This window comes from Podarcis gaigeae, assembly GCF_964106915.1.
Source record: "Podarcis gaigeae genome assembly, chromosome: 18".
In the NCBI taxonomy this organism is placed as follows: Eukaryota; Metazoa; Chordata; class Lepidosauria; order Squamata; family Lacertidae; genus Podarcis; species Podarcis gaigeae.
The window spans coordinates 8,125,445-8,140,117 of NC_139696.1; the positions used below are offsets into that span (position 1 = coordinate 8,125,445).

The 14,673-nt window shown below is 48.2% G+C and overlaps 1 protein-coding gene across 2 annotated transcripts in view; it reads left to right on the forward strand.

Annotated features, from left to right (window-relative positions):
- CELF5 (CUGBP Elav-like family member 5) overlaps nt 1-14,673 on the forward strand; it is a 79,899-nt gene that overhangs the window by 15,794 nt on the left and 49,432 nt on the right. For both annotated transcript variants that reach the window (XM_083720536.1, XM_083720537.1), the window contains exon 2: nt 3,981-4,063. In XM_083720536.1, coding sequence (XP_083576662.1) covers nt 3,981-4,063 — 83 coding nt within the window. The remainder of the gene's footprint in view (nt 1-3,980; nt 4,064-14,673) is intronic.

The following is a 14,673-nucleotide window of genomic DNA, read 5'->3' on the forward strand; positions in this document are numbered from 1 at the left end:
GGCCAGTCACACTTCTCTGAAGTCTCTCAGCCCCACTCACCTGTTGTCGGGGAGGAAGGGAAAGGAGAGTGTTAGCCGCTTGGAGACTCCTTCGGGTAGTGATAAAGCGGGATATCAAATCCAAACTCTTCTTCTCTTCTTCTTATAACAGCTGCAACCACCACTCCTTCTTTCCACAGCAGCTGAGATAGGAGGGGAAGTTAAGGAGTGGGTTCACTCCTTAAAGGGAGTGAAAGGCGGGATATCAAATCCAAACTCTTCTTCTTGTTGTTGTTGTTGTATCACCTGTTCCACCCTTGGAACTACCTTCAACTGGATTGGCCTTGGGCCTCACCATCTTGCACTTCTGACTACTCCTGGCATCATAGCCCTTCTGACTATCAGGAAGTCTCACACGTGGCTTTGTTGGGACTCGAACCCTAGCCACGTTCCTCTCTGAGGAATCAGTGTCGGCACACACGACGTGGTCCAGCTTCCTTCTCCAAGGAAACAGCGTCAACCCTTACAGCCTTTGGGCGTGGTTTCCTGTCCTTTGAGGACAAACCCTGTACCCCTTTCAAGACTCCGGGTTCCAAGACCTGTGTCAAGCCACTAGGTAAAGGTAAAGGGACCCCTGACCACTAGGTCCAGTCGTGACCGACTCTGAGGTTGTGGCTCTCATCTCGCTTTATTGGCCGAGGGAGCCGGCGTACAGCTTCCAGGTCATCTGGCCAGCAGGACTGAGCTGCTTCTGGCGAACCAGAGCAGCGCACGGAAACACCATTTACCTTCCCGCCAGAGCGGTACCTATTTATCTACTTGCACTTTGACATGCTTTTGAACTGCTAGGTTGGCAGGAGCAGGGACTGAGCAACGGGAGCTCACCCCGTCGTGGGGATTCGAACCGCTGACCTTCTGCTCGGCAAGACCTAGGGTCAGTGGTTTAACCCACAGCGCCACCTGCATCCCTAGAGACTCCTTATACTGCGTTAAAACCAAAATAGCATTTGGGTAGAAACTGTTTCTCAGGCGGCTAGTCCTAGTCTTTATAACCCTGTACCTTCTTCCAGAAGGCAGAAGCTGAAAGAGATCATTTCCCGGGTGCACACTATCCTGCATTTTTCAACTTCAATGGATTTTTTTATGGGGACTGATTTGTAAGTCCCGGGACTGTCCCCGGGAAATGGGGACTTCTAGTAACTTTAAGCTAGCAGCTCAGCGGAACAAAATAAGGTGTGTTCACCTTGGTATTCCTTTTGCCTGTCTTGGCTCCACTCCACATTCAGGATCTGGCCCTCTCTTCCCCGTCCTCTTCTGTCTCTTGGGGGAAGGAGTGGCTGGATTCAGAAATACATTCTGTAGATTCCTGATCTCCGCACATATTATTTCTCCTTTCCTCTCCGCTTAAGGCTAAAAATAATCACAAGAGCGAGATGATGTGTACGGATTTCGCCCCCCTCCCCTTGCCTTCTCCTCTCCCTCTGTGGTTGCAGATGCAAACCTACGACTAAAAAAATACCCAATCAACCAGTTTGTTTGACGCGCCATGGCTCTGGGGCCCTATTAATTAGAATTAAAAATTTAAACCACTGTGCCGTGGGCGTCTCCGTGGTACAAAGGTTAAATGGAGGGGCCGTGTGCAATGAGTGCCGGCGAGCACAAGTGCTGCTGCTGCTGCTGCTGCTGCTGTTGGCGAGTTCCAGGCCTCGCTCGTGATGTTAGCTGTGGGCAGGTAAGCACAGAGCCTCCTGGTGCAGCAGCAGTCTACCCCGGTTGCCAGTTGGAGGAGACAAATGGCAAGGAACGCCTTTCAAAAAGTGCCAGGGGAGACGGAATTCACATTTTACTGCTTATTCCTGTTTATTCTGGTTGATGCCCTTGCCTTTTGCATTGATTGGCAGCAATGTTCCAGTGCTATGAGAGAGGAAGGAAACCATTTTTCTGCTTTCTCCATGCCCAGTTCACGTCTTACAGTACTTGCCTTTTTTCTAACTAAGAAGAATCGCTGTCAACCGTCCCTTATTTGGTGGGAAAGTCCCTTATCCCAGCCCTGTGTCCCGCTGCTGTCCCTTATTGATGATGTCCCTTAAATTTCCCGGGTTTCAAAGGAAGCAGCTCCTCTCCCTCCCTCCCTGCCGGCCAGGGAGGAGGGAGGCTCCAGCTGTGTTGCTTGGCTGCGTTGCTCACCCAATAAGGAGTCTAAGAACGACTGGGGGGTGGAGCTTGCATGCCTTGTGCCGATCCAATCGGCCGCTTTGCCTGGGGACTCGCCTTTGCTCAGCGCTTCCCAGCGGAGAGGTGACGGTGGTTTTCCTTGCTGCATCCCCTTTTCCGGGTTGCTGCGCTGTGGGAACCACTGCTTGAGGCTTCGTTTGGCTGCTGGCTGGGCTTTCTGCCTTTGGCTCGGAGCGGCTCAGACGTTGAACATACCTGTGCCTGGAAAAGCCCTTATTTTGGCTGCTGATCCCTTATTTTCGAGGCTGCTGGTCCCTTATTTTCAAATCTGTAAGTTGACAGCTATGCTAAGAAGTCTCAAACACAGCAACCTTTCTTCACAAGTCAACTGCTCCACTCCCTTGAAAATTTTGGTTGTCCATTTCTGACTCCACATTATCCTTTCCGAGCGGAGGTGACCAGAACTGTAAACAGCAGTCCAAACATGGTTGCACAACAGATCTGTATTATGATATTGGCAATTTTATTTTAAACCTCTTTCCTTTTTTTATTTATTTAACTTTATTTGGCAGACAGCATTAAATTACACATCATCCCACATCACACCATAATATACTAAAGAATACAACAACACACAACTATACACAAGTATACAGTATATACATCACCAATCATTGGTTTTATCTGTTACTACTTTACAGAACAGAAAAAAGAAGAAAGAAGAAAATAAAGAAAATTAACAGAAAATAAAGTTGACTTCCAATTAAACCCATTGTACTATCACTTATTTTGATTGTTTTACACACAGCATCATACTGTTATTTTGTTTTCCTAATTCTTATCCAAAGTACATGATAATTTACCACATTTGTCTTACAAGAATCAGTCAAAGGTCTGCCAGGAGATTTTTGTCGTCACAGTAATTTTTCAAGTAATCTTTAAAGGTTTCCCATTCTTTATGTAGCTTCTGCATCGGATATCCTCTGATTCTACCTGTCATCATGGCCAACTGTAAATATTCTGTCGTTTGGACCTGCCATTCAATTATTGTAGGAGTCTTTTCGCTTTTCCAGTTCCTTGCTACCATATTTTAAACCCCATTCCTAATGATCGCTAGCATGGAACTTGTTGTTATGTACTGAGTTGAATAGGATCCAAACTGCAGCAGTCTGATTGGTCCTAGAACAATAGGATCCAAAATGCAGCAGTCTGATTGGTCCTAGAACAATAGGATTCAGAATGCAGCAGTCCGATTGGTCCTAGAACAATGCAGCAGTATAATTGGTCTGCAGGAGCCACCCAATCCAGCTCCAGATGGAATTGAATCCACAACCTGATTGGCCTACAGGAGAATTCTGGAATTAGCCAATCACGTGCAGCCCATGGTGTAAATAATGTATATAAAGCAGATACTTTGAGGGGACTTTCATTCCTCCTCACCACTATGAGCTGAATAAAGAGCATGAAATCCACTCTCGACTCTGAGTATATTTCACTTGCCTTTTTAAAATGTTTACAGCTGCTGCACACCGGCCTTCCCTTCCCACAGCTCACCTTGTGTTCTTAAACCCCTTAATCTCCCCACTTGATCCTGTACTTCTCCCACAGGAAATGCGACAAGGTGACAGGATTGCTCTGCCTGCTCTTGGTAAAAAATGTGCATGGAATTGGTGTGTGTGTGTATTTGGGTGGGGCAGAGAAGAGAGTTTGAGAGCCCTTAATGGAACAGCGCATGAAGTACATTTGGTGCATTCATGCGTATAAGCGTGCATTCTGCACATACATGTTCACACGTTTGATACAAGTGCACGCTCTCTCCGTTTCAGGTTGCGCCTTCCTGACGTACTGCGCCCGAGATTCAGCCATCAAAGCTCAGACAGCGCTACATGAACAGAAGACGCTCCCTGGGGTAAGTCTTGGCTGTTGGAGTCGCTGTGGGTCGGCTCCAGAGGCTCCTCAACACAGGTGTATTTCGCTCAGAGAAGCGCAGTTTCGCACCTTGCATTGAAGTGAGAAATCAAATGTCAGTCTGTGCCTTCCAATAAGTGTGTGGATGCTTAAAGGGGCCGGGGGGGGGGGAATGTAGGAGTGGATTTAGGCACTGGGAGAGGATATATTATTTGGTTATCATCCTTCCTTGCACATGTGACTGAGATAAGCAGAATACCATCCTTTGCAGCTTAAACGTGGAAGCTAAGACAAGGTTAATTTAACCTTCTAGAAGCAATAATCCAGGATTTTCCCTGGTATTTTCCCCTTTCTCCCCATTAAAAAGAACAACCTCTCTCTCCCACACATATGCACTGTTCTGTGAAGAAGTAAAAGTAGTATTTACTTACATAACCGAGGCCTTGAAGTAGCAGCAGTCCTAGGTGCTAAATGAAGGCTGGTTTATAACTATCTAAGTTAAAAGTAAAGGTAAAGGGACCCCTGACCGTTAGGTCCAGTCATGACCGACTCTGGGGTTGCGGCGCTCATCTCGCTTTATTGGCCGAGGGAGCCGGCGTACAGCTTCCGGGTCATGTGGCCAGCAGGACTAAGCCGCTTCTGGCGAACCAGAGCAGCGCACAGAAACGCCGTTTACCTTCCCGCCAGAGCGGTACCTATTTATCTACTTGCACTTTGAGGTGCTTTTGAACTGCTAGGTTGGCAGGAGCAGGGACCGAGCAATGGGAGCTCATCCTGTCACTGGGGATTCGAACCACCGACCTTCTGATCAGCAAGTCCTAGGCTCTGTGGTTTGCCCCACAGCGCCACCCGCATCCCCAACTATCTAAGTTACTAAAGTGCAAAATCGAAGTTTGATATGGTGTCTGAGCTGCAAAGCTCGGACATGCACATGTGTTCTCAGCTTGGAAGCATGATGAAGAAAGAGAGAGATGCCCAAGCTGGAAGGAATTATGTGGTGTTATAGCTTCTGGCCAAGGCAGACAAAGGAAGTGACATCACAGAGTTCTCTGAAGCAAATTTTACAGGAAAGCTCTGTGAGCCTCAGCCCCTTCATGTGCCCAACTGGCAAAGCATGAATTGTTGGTTTGACTGCAATAACGTCCCACAGACCAGTGCCTACACCCCAATGCTGTTGGACTCCAGCTAGGAGTCTGCCAGGACGGAGCTGAAATCTCCAGTTTCTTGCTTAATTTCCAACCAGTGACACTGTGCTGGTCCGGGGGGGGGGGTGTGTTACCGTGCGGTATGGTCCGTGTCTGGTCCAAGGCTGAAGCGGGGTCCAAATCGAGGAGTCGGGCGTGGTCAGGAACTCTGACAAGAGAGCAGGTCAGGGTGCCGGCAGGAACAGGTTACCAACGATGTTGCTCCCGCAACCTGGGACTGGGCTGGCCGGCCTTTATCTCCTCTGAGGCATAGGGCGGCCCCGGTCCACAGGTGACTCGCCTCTCCTGGCCTGGAGGCGAGCCCTCCTCCTGTGAGAACTTAGTTCCCTCCGCCTCTCTGCCCTGAGCCTCTGCAGCTCAGGAGAGACTGGAGGGTTCCTGGACCCAGAGGCAGCCTCACCTTCTCCTGACAGAGCTGGGAGAGGAGCACCTGCAGGCAATGGGTCCTCCATCACCTCTGGAACCAGAGCAGATTCAGCTGGTGTCTGCTGCTGAGGATCCGGCACAGGTGAGGGCCCTTCAGGTTCAAGGCCCAGCCCCGGCTCAGCTGGTCCTGGAGGTGGGAACTCCTGTGCGGGCTGGGGTTCCTCAGGTTCATCCTCTGAATCAGATTCCCAGGCCATCACAGACATATGTGTTCGAACACATATGAGGAAGAAAATCTGGTTTAGTTCACATCAGAACACACACCTCCATAGTTTGCAAACCTATGCAAACCGCTATGCTCCCAAATCCACAGTTCTCTGAATTCTGCGACAAAGCGCTCCAAGCAAAATAATTGCATCGAAACTGCTTGAAGGGGGAAAGAGGGTATTTTAAAAATGCATAAGTTGTTGAAGATAACCTACCAAAAATACACAATATTAGAAGAAATTGCGTGCAAAAAATATGTGTGCATTAGGAGAAACGCTTGACAAGTTTCCGTGAGGATTTGTTTTTTAAAATGTACAGTCGTACCTTGGATCCCGAACGCCTTGGTACTCGGACGTTTTGGCTCCCGAAAGCTGCAAACCCAGAAGTGAGTGTTCCAGTTTGCGAACGTTGTTTGGAACCTGAATGTCTGGCGCGGCTTCTGATTGGCTGCAGGAGCTTCCTGCAGCCAATCAGAAACCGTGCTTTGGTTTCCGAACGTTTTGGAAGTTGCACGGACTTCTGGAACGGATTCTGTTCGACTTTCAAGGTACGACTGTATACAGTGGTGGAAGAACCCTCTCCGGCACCCAGGGTGGGACGCTGAGGGGCAGGGCAAACTGCCCGGTGGTGCATTCGCGACATCCGTATGGACTATGCATGTGCAGCATTCCGTACAGACTACCATAAGGACAGTGCGCGAGAGTGGCAGCCCATACGGACACCGTGCAAGCAGTGCCCATACTGACTGCCCGTGCCCTCGGCCACTCTACAGTTGGGGGGAGGTAGGGGCCATATTGTCACCCCCCTCGAGTGGCACCCGGGGCAGACCACCCCCCAATTTGTACAGTGGACGCTCGGGTTGCGAATGTGATCCATGCGGGAGGCACGTTCGCAACCCGCAGTACCACTTCTGCGCACGCGTGGGTTGCGATTTGGTGCTTCTGCGCATGTCAAAAGCGCAATTTAGCGCTTCTGCGCATGCATGACCGCCAAAACCCGGAAGTAACCTGTTCCGGTATTTCCGGGTTCGGCAAGGTGCGCCACCCCAAAACGCGGAACCCGAAGCGTCTGTAACCCGAGGTATGACTGTATATCCATCACAAACGAATGCAGAAATGTGGCACATTGAAGCCATGTACATATTTGCAGCAGAAGATGCTTCTCCCAGCACACCAGAGAGATAGCGAGAGTGCCCACGACTCGCTTGGTTTCCCTGCGCCAAACTCTGATTCTGCAGAAGCTGTCCTCTGCGCATGTCTGATGGCTGCCTGAAATGGTCACACCTCAAATGACTGGCAGAATCCGAGACCAAGGTGAAGAGTCGGTGGAAGAAGATTGGAAAAAAAATAAAGTTTATCTACAGAAACATTGCAAAATGAAGGAATGTTAGAAGGATGTTGGAATGAAGTAATGTGGTTTGAGCAGAAATGATATAAAGGATTAGGTAAAAATGGATTTGTTAATTGGTGAAAGACGAGAATGTAAAATTACAGTATATTAAGATAAATTAATAGGATAAAAACAAAGCTGGAAAGGATTTGCTGAAATATCTAATTGAACTAGAATACAAAAAAGGGAGGTGTGAGGAGGTCAAGGAAATAAGCAAAGGAAAGAAAGTTATGTAAAGGTTTGATCTGTGTATTATTTTTTTTGAATTGCTTGTATTTTTTCTGTCTTTTTTGTTTTTCTCTTTTTTGTTTTTTCTCTTTGTAATCTTTAAAAGTTGAATAAATATTATTATTTTTTTAAAAAAAGAAATGGTCACAACTTAACTGCATTTTCAAATCGGACGGAAGCCGCCTTGGGGAAAAGCACACCAGCGAAAAGTGTTTTCTCAAGAAGCCTAGGGATTGTGGCTAATGTCAAACGCTGGATCTAGGGCAGGCAGAGAGGTGTATGCGGACCGAATTTAGCATTGGGGAGAAGTGGAAATGGAAGGAAACCAAAAACAGGTTTGCCCTTCTCTAGTCAGGGATGACAAGAGTTGGGAGTCCAACAACACCTGGTGGGAAATATACGAAATCAAACTATCCCCTTCCTTCCTTCCTTCCTTCCTTCCTTCCTTCCTTCCTTCCTTCCTTCCTTCTTTTATTTGTACGTTGCTTTTCCACAAAAAGAATTGTGCTCAAAACATCTCACAGAAAGGGAATGCAGGAATGCATCTCAAAACCCAAACACTGCTTTATTGGCCGAGGGAGCTGGCATACAGCTTCCGGGTCATGTGGCCAGCATGACTAAGCCGCTTCTGGTGAACCAGAGCAGCACACGGAATTGCCGTTTACCTTCCTACCTATTTATCTACTTGCACTTTGATGTGCTTTCGAACTGCTAGGTGGGCAGGAGCAGGGACCGAGCAACGGGAGCTCTCCTCGTCGCGGGGATTCGAACCTCCGACCTTCTGATCAGCAAGTCCTAGGCTCTGTGGTTTAACCCATATAAGACCTTAAATTTTGTATTTCACCTGCAATGTTATAAAGAGGGAAAGCGTAGATTGGCAGAAATTAATGATTACCGTTTTCTTCCTGCCCGCTCGCAGAAGAGCTAGGGGGCAGAATGAGGGACACCCACACGCTTTGTTTTCACAACAACCCTGTGAGGTGTAATTAAGAGAGATTGACTGGCCAAACACACACACACACAAACACCTTGAGCCCCAGCTTGGGAAAATGGTGGGACGCTATACATTGTGAATATGGGGGGCGGATCGCACGCTGAAATATCGAAAAGCGGCCTGCAATCCAAAACAAACCCGCCTCCCCCCAACACCTCAAATCTCACTTAGCGAGACATTTTAACTTCGCCTCTGTATGATTATGGCAGGCTGTTAATAACCCTCCTCAGCAAATTTTTTTCCAAGGCAGGAGCTGCCAAGAGGTGCCATCGCCAGCGCTCAGCTAAAGATAAGTTCTGTAAGAGTAAAGCGCCGACTAAGAGTTATACGAAGAGTCGGGGAGAATCTGGGCGATACCCTTGGCCTCTGGTATATCCTGGCTGTTTTGCCTTTTAGTTTGTTTTTCAAACGCCAGTGCTATGCATTGCTTTGAGCTGACGGAGCTGTAGCTCAGCTGACCTTTCACTTCCACCCCAAAAGTTGCGCTGCTCCTTAATATCCCGTGGCTGCCTGGGTTTCCTCCTCAGCAGTTGAAAGGTTAACTTTGACTCAGATATATAAGCTAATCGCCAAATGGCACCTTAAAGCTAGGTTGCCACCTTAAACCTTGGTTGCCACAACGAAATGTCTAGGTAGCTTTTTTTCCCCAATGAAAGGAAAAAATCTCAAAGTGATTTTCAACACATTAAAACACCGAATGGAACAATGCTGAATAAAACAAAATTCAAGCTTCAAGGAAAGTATTTCAGAACCTTCTTTAAGTGACATTTGGCTTTTCCCATTAATAATAATAATAATAATAATAATAATAATAATAATAATAATAATTTATTTATTCATACTCCGCCCATCTGGCTGGGCTTCCCCAGCCACTCTGGGTGGCTTTCAACAGAATATTAAAATACAATAGTCTATTAAACATTAAAAGCTTCCCTAAACAGGGCTGCCTTCAGATGTCTTCTAAAAGTCTGGTTGTTGTTTTTCTCTTTGACATCTGGTGGGAGGGCGTTCCACAGGGCGGGTGCCACTACCAAGAAGGCCCTCTTCCTGGTTCCCTGTAACTTGGTTTCTCGTAGGGAGGGAACCACCAGAAGGCCCTTGGCGTTGGACCTCAGTGTCCGGGCAGAACAATGGGGGTGGAGACGCTCCTTCAGGTCTACTGGACCGAGGCCGTTTAGGGCTTTCAAGGTGAACACCAACACTTTGAATTGTGCCTGGAAACTGGGAGCCAATGTAGGTCTTTCAAGACCAGTGTTATGTGGTCTCAGCGGCCGCTCCCAGTCACCAGTCTAGCTGCTGCATTTATTTACCTACTTGATTTATAGAGCTGCCCTGTAGTAGAAGGACTCTCAGAAGGCAGGGTGGTGTAGTGGTTAGAGTGTCGGACAAGAACCAGGGGGATCAGGGTTCGAATCCACACTCTGCCATGAAGGTCACTGCATGACATTGGAGCCCGTCGTGGCCTCTTCACCTACCTTGCAGGGTCATTGTAGAGCTTAGCTGAGGAGGGGTATGAACCATGTACTCCCTGGAGGAAAAGGCAGGGATATAAACACAACAAAGAAGCTCTTCTGCTTCCCTGAGTAAGAAAGCTGGAGGGGGGCCACCCAGGTGGAGAAGTACATTGCCAACTTGGCAAACCAGAGATCTCCAGGTGGTTGCAGTTGGACCCCCGCCAGTCTCAAAACACACCTGGCTAATTTCAAACGCCGCTTTGACGTTGCAGAGCTCGGGGAACTGCTGGTTCTTTTTTTAAAAAAAAAAAAACAGTTAAAAGCAGAAACTGTTTATTTATTTATTTATTATTTCATCTGAAAAAGGGACAGTAATTTTTGTTGTTATTAACGATTATTTTTTTTTGATTGACAAAAGTGTGTGCAATGTCTTTCGCTCGTATTCCGCCCCCCCCCCCATGCAACATTTTTACAAGTCAGTTTCATTTGTTGAGACATTAGGAAGAAAAGGGGGAAAGAGGTGGAAGGGGGGGAGGAACATGGGGGGGTTTCGGGTGGCGATGTTTCTATTTTACTTAATATATGTGCGGTTTGGTGTCAGAGTCGCTTGTGCAGGTTCTTTGCCCTTCATTTGCATTCCTTTGGTGGTGAGAGAGGTTGGGGTTGGCCTAAGGGCAGGCACCCCCAAACTCAGCCCTCCAGATGTTTTGGGACTACAACTCCCATCATTCCTAGCTAACAGGACCAGTGGTCAGGGATGATGGGAGTTGTAGTCCCAAAACATCTGGAGGGCCAAGTTTGGGGTTGCCTGGCCCAGGGTGTGGCTGTTCATTTGTGGTTAGCTGTGGTGGTCTTTGTTTTCACGTGTGAGAGGGGTGGGTGTGTATTTTGGATCAGGTTAGCCATATTGATTTGCATGCTGTTGGTGGATTTTTGTCATCAACATTTTTAATTTGCATACCGTCTTTCTATCTTACAATACTCAAGGCGGTTTACAAGCTGAAGAAACAAAAAAGGTACATCTTATAGCAATCTAATTCAATACAAAAATGTGATAATAAAACATAACTTTAAAATAGGCAACTTACATCAAAAAGTAACATTCAACAATCATTAGAATAGTATAAAAATAATATCAACATATAAAAGTTAAACAGAAATCCACTCAACAGTTACAATAAATAATATCTAAACTATAATCAATAAAATGGGACGGGGGTGGTGCTGTGGGTTAAACCACAGAGCCTAGGACTTGCCGATCAGAAGGTCAGCGGTTTGAATCCCCACGAGGGGGTGAGCTCCCTTTGCTCGGTCCCTGCTCCTGCCAACCTAGCAGTTTGAAAGCACGTCAGAGTGCAAGTAGATAAATAGGTACCACTCTGGCGGGAAGGTAAATGGTGTTTCCGTGCGCTGCTCTGGTTCACCAGAAGCGGCTTAGTCCTGCTGGCCACATGACCCGGAAGCTGTATGCCGGCTCCCTCGGCCAATAAAGCGAGATGAGCGCTGCAACCCCAGAGTCGGTCACGACTGGACCTAACGGTCAGGGGTCCCTTCACCTTTACCTACAACAATCTAATGCAATACAAAAATGTGATAATAAAACAAAACTTTAAAATAAGCAACCTACATCAAAAAAGTAACATTCAACAATCATTAGAATAGTATAAAAAAATAATATCAACATATAAAAGTTAAACAGAAATCCACTCAACGGTTACAATAAATAATATCTAAACTATAATCAATACAACAACGGCAAGCCACAGTACATAAAACAATACAATACACATTGAGAAGCAGGGACTAGAGGGGAGGGCAAGGCAAGTGGAAGGAGGCCTTGCCTGATGGAGTCTTGTTGGGCTGTGTATGTGATAAAGGGGAGCCATACTGGGGTTGTAGCCTTATGAGGCTTTGCCCTCGGGTGGGAAAAATATTGCGCCTGGGAAAGGGAAGTGGGAGTCAACAGACACTCAAGGAATAGTTTCGGAGAAAAGGCTTCTATTTCTACCATCCATGAACTGGTAGAAGGGGCAAGTGTGATAAGTCACAAAAAGCATGCACGAAATTCACAGTCATGTGCACAAGCATATATACCCCTTTCCAGTTCCCTCCTCCTTTCTCCTCCCTCAGGAGTCCTCTGAGCATGAACAGAAAGCTGTCTTGGGACTCTTGGACTCTTGGCACCCTTCCCAGGAAAGGGGTTTCAGAGTGTTCAGATATGTTTCAATCTCTTGTTCTGGAATGGTTCCCGGACAGAAAGTAAGTTGCAATGTGGTTCTTTAGCAAGGCCAGAAGGCATCAGAAAGGCCTGAGAAACAATGGACTGTGTTCCCTACCTAGAATCATAGAATCCTAGAGTTGGAAGAGACCACAAGGGCCATCGAGTCCAACCCCCTGCCAAGCAGGAAACACCATCAGAGCACTCCTGACATATGGTTGTCAAGCCTCTGCTTAAAGACCTCCAAAGAAGGAGACTCCACCACACTCCTTGGCAGCAAATTCCACTGTCAAACAGCTCTTACTGTCAGGAAGTTTGACCTTTGTTGCAATCTTTTTAGTTACAGCAAGCGGAATGTTTCTGATGCTTAGCTGCTGAGAAAATAATTTTGAAAAGCTTTGAGAAGCTTTGCGCCTGCTTTGGGGGGGGGGGCGACTTCGGGCCAAGGTGAGGTCACCTGTCCTCACCTTCCTTCAGGGTGAAGGTGTCTTCTTCTATTTGGGGGACTGCTGGTGGTTCTGAAATGCAAAGGGGACTTAGTGTGTGTGTGTGTGTGTGTGTGTGTGTGTGTGTGTGTGTGTGTTTGTCTGTGCTGAAGTTCCCTGGAGCAAACAGCCAGCCATCCCCGCTCATTCCAACCTTTGCAGGATGTTGATTTGCTGAGTGATGTGTGTCGTTTTCGCTCCTCCCCTTGCTCCGAGGAGTTCAGTGGAGGACGCAGGGCTTCCATGGCCACCTTTTTCATCTTCACGACAGCCTTGTGAGGCTGAGCGAGGGTGTGGCTGATCCAAAGGGCACCCAGTGAGCAAGTGGGAGGATTGCTGAGCCGCAGCTTTGCATGCAGAAGGGCCGGGGTTCAATCCCTGGCGTTCCTGCGTCTTCCACCTGAAATCCTGGACAGCTGCTGCCAGTCAGTGCGGATGATACTATTGATCTGTTGCAACAGGGTCCTCACTCACCACACGCAGGAGGGAGCAGGAGGACCCAGAGCCCAGGTGTGTCCGCCCTTACAGTGGCGTAGCGTGGGTTGTCAGCACCCCGGGCAAGGCAAGTAATTTGCGCCCCCTAACCCGTGGATTTGCGCCCCCTAACCCTACCCCTAACCCCCAGATGTTGCGCCCGGTGCGGCCGGGCCCCCCTGCACCCCCCACGCTACGCCACTGCGCCCTTATATAGACATTTTAAATTCCCTGCCCTGGAGCTCAAGACCACCCCTCCTACATCATACATACATCACAGAAGGGGTGTAACCCAAGACCACCCACCACAAACATCAGACATACATCACAGATGTCCGGGGGGGGGGGGATTTCCGAAAGGTGGAGCTTTGTCCTGGATTTTAGGCAAGTCAATCGAAAACTTGCGTTTATTTGGCGTTTTTGTGTCAAAAACAACCACCCTGAGCTTTTTTTTGCAAAGAAATTGGACGTTTTTTTCGCTATTTCTGAGGGAAATTGACAAAAACGACACTGCCGCCATGGGCCGCCGCACGTCCAGACATTTCGCCGATTGCAAAATACTGCGCCGGTTTCTGCCCTGACACTCCTCGCGGCTGCAGTATTCCGGATATGTCTGGGAAATGTATGGCAACCCTAGGTTTCCCTAAACATCAAAGCTCAACTTTTGGGGTGTCCTGGTTTGGACTATTTGAAATATGGCGACCCTGTCTGCCGAGAGAGAGGAGCTGACAGAGGAGAACCGCACTCTTAATTACAGACGAAGCGGGTCTCCGCTAATTGAATGTTCTTTTGTTGTCCCAAGGAACGGGCGGCTGCTGATTTGCTCTGTAATGAGAGGGCCTCTCCGCAACCCGGCTTTGCTGGCTCCATGTAGGCCTTAATTAACTCCACGGTTCCCATGGCAACGTCTCCCGATGCTGCTTGATTCCTCTCCAGCCGGAGCTGGTGGAGCATCTCTTTTGGAGCGCCACAAACCTACAGCGTGCTGTGGGGCTGGAGAGGCAGGGGGAGAGAAACTTGCTCGGCACATGGGCTTGCCATGGCCTGTTTGGACCACAGAGGACGATTTGATATCCCGTTTGAGCTGCGCTCGGTCCTTGCCTTGCCCAAAGTCAGCACCGCGGGGCAGGGTGCTGGCTTGTTGTCTTCTGCGTGCTGTCATAGCGCTGCCATCTTCACCAAGACAGTGTTGGGGGCGGGCTGCGTTCTGCGGTTGTGGGGCACACATGCGTTGTGGTTTTGCACATCCAGCCCAAACGCGGTGAAGGCTGCATTTTGCGTTGTAGCTGCCATGCTGCCATAGGGTCGGCGTTGTGCACTAAGCCAGAACGCCGGGTAACGGCTGTGTTTTGCAGTTGCGGCCCATGTGTATTTCCCATCCTAGAGGGTTTGTGTACAAAGACAGAGGCCCGAGCTTTGTATGTGCGACACACATGCTTTTGCTGCCACAGTGCTGTTTTGTGGGAGGTTGGCAGCATTTACCGTATTTTTCGCTCTATAAGATGCAGCAGACCACAAGACGCACCTAGTT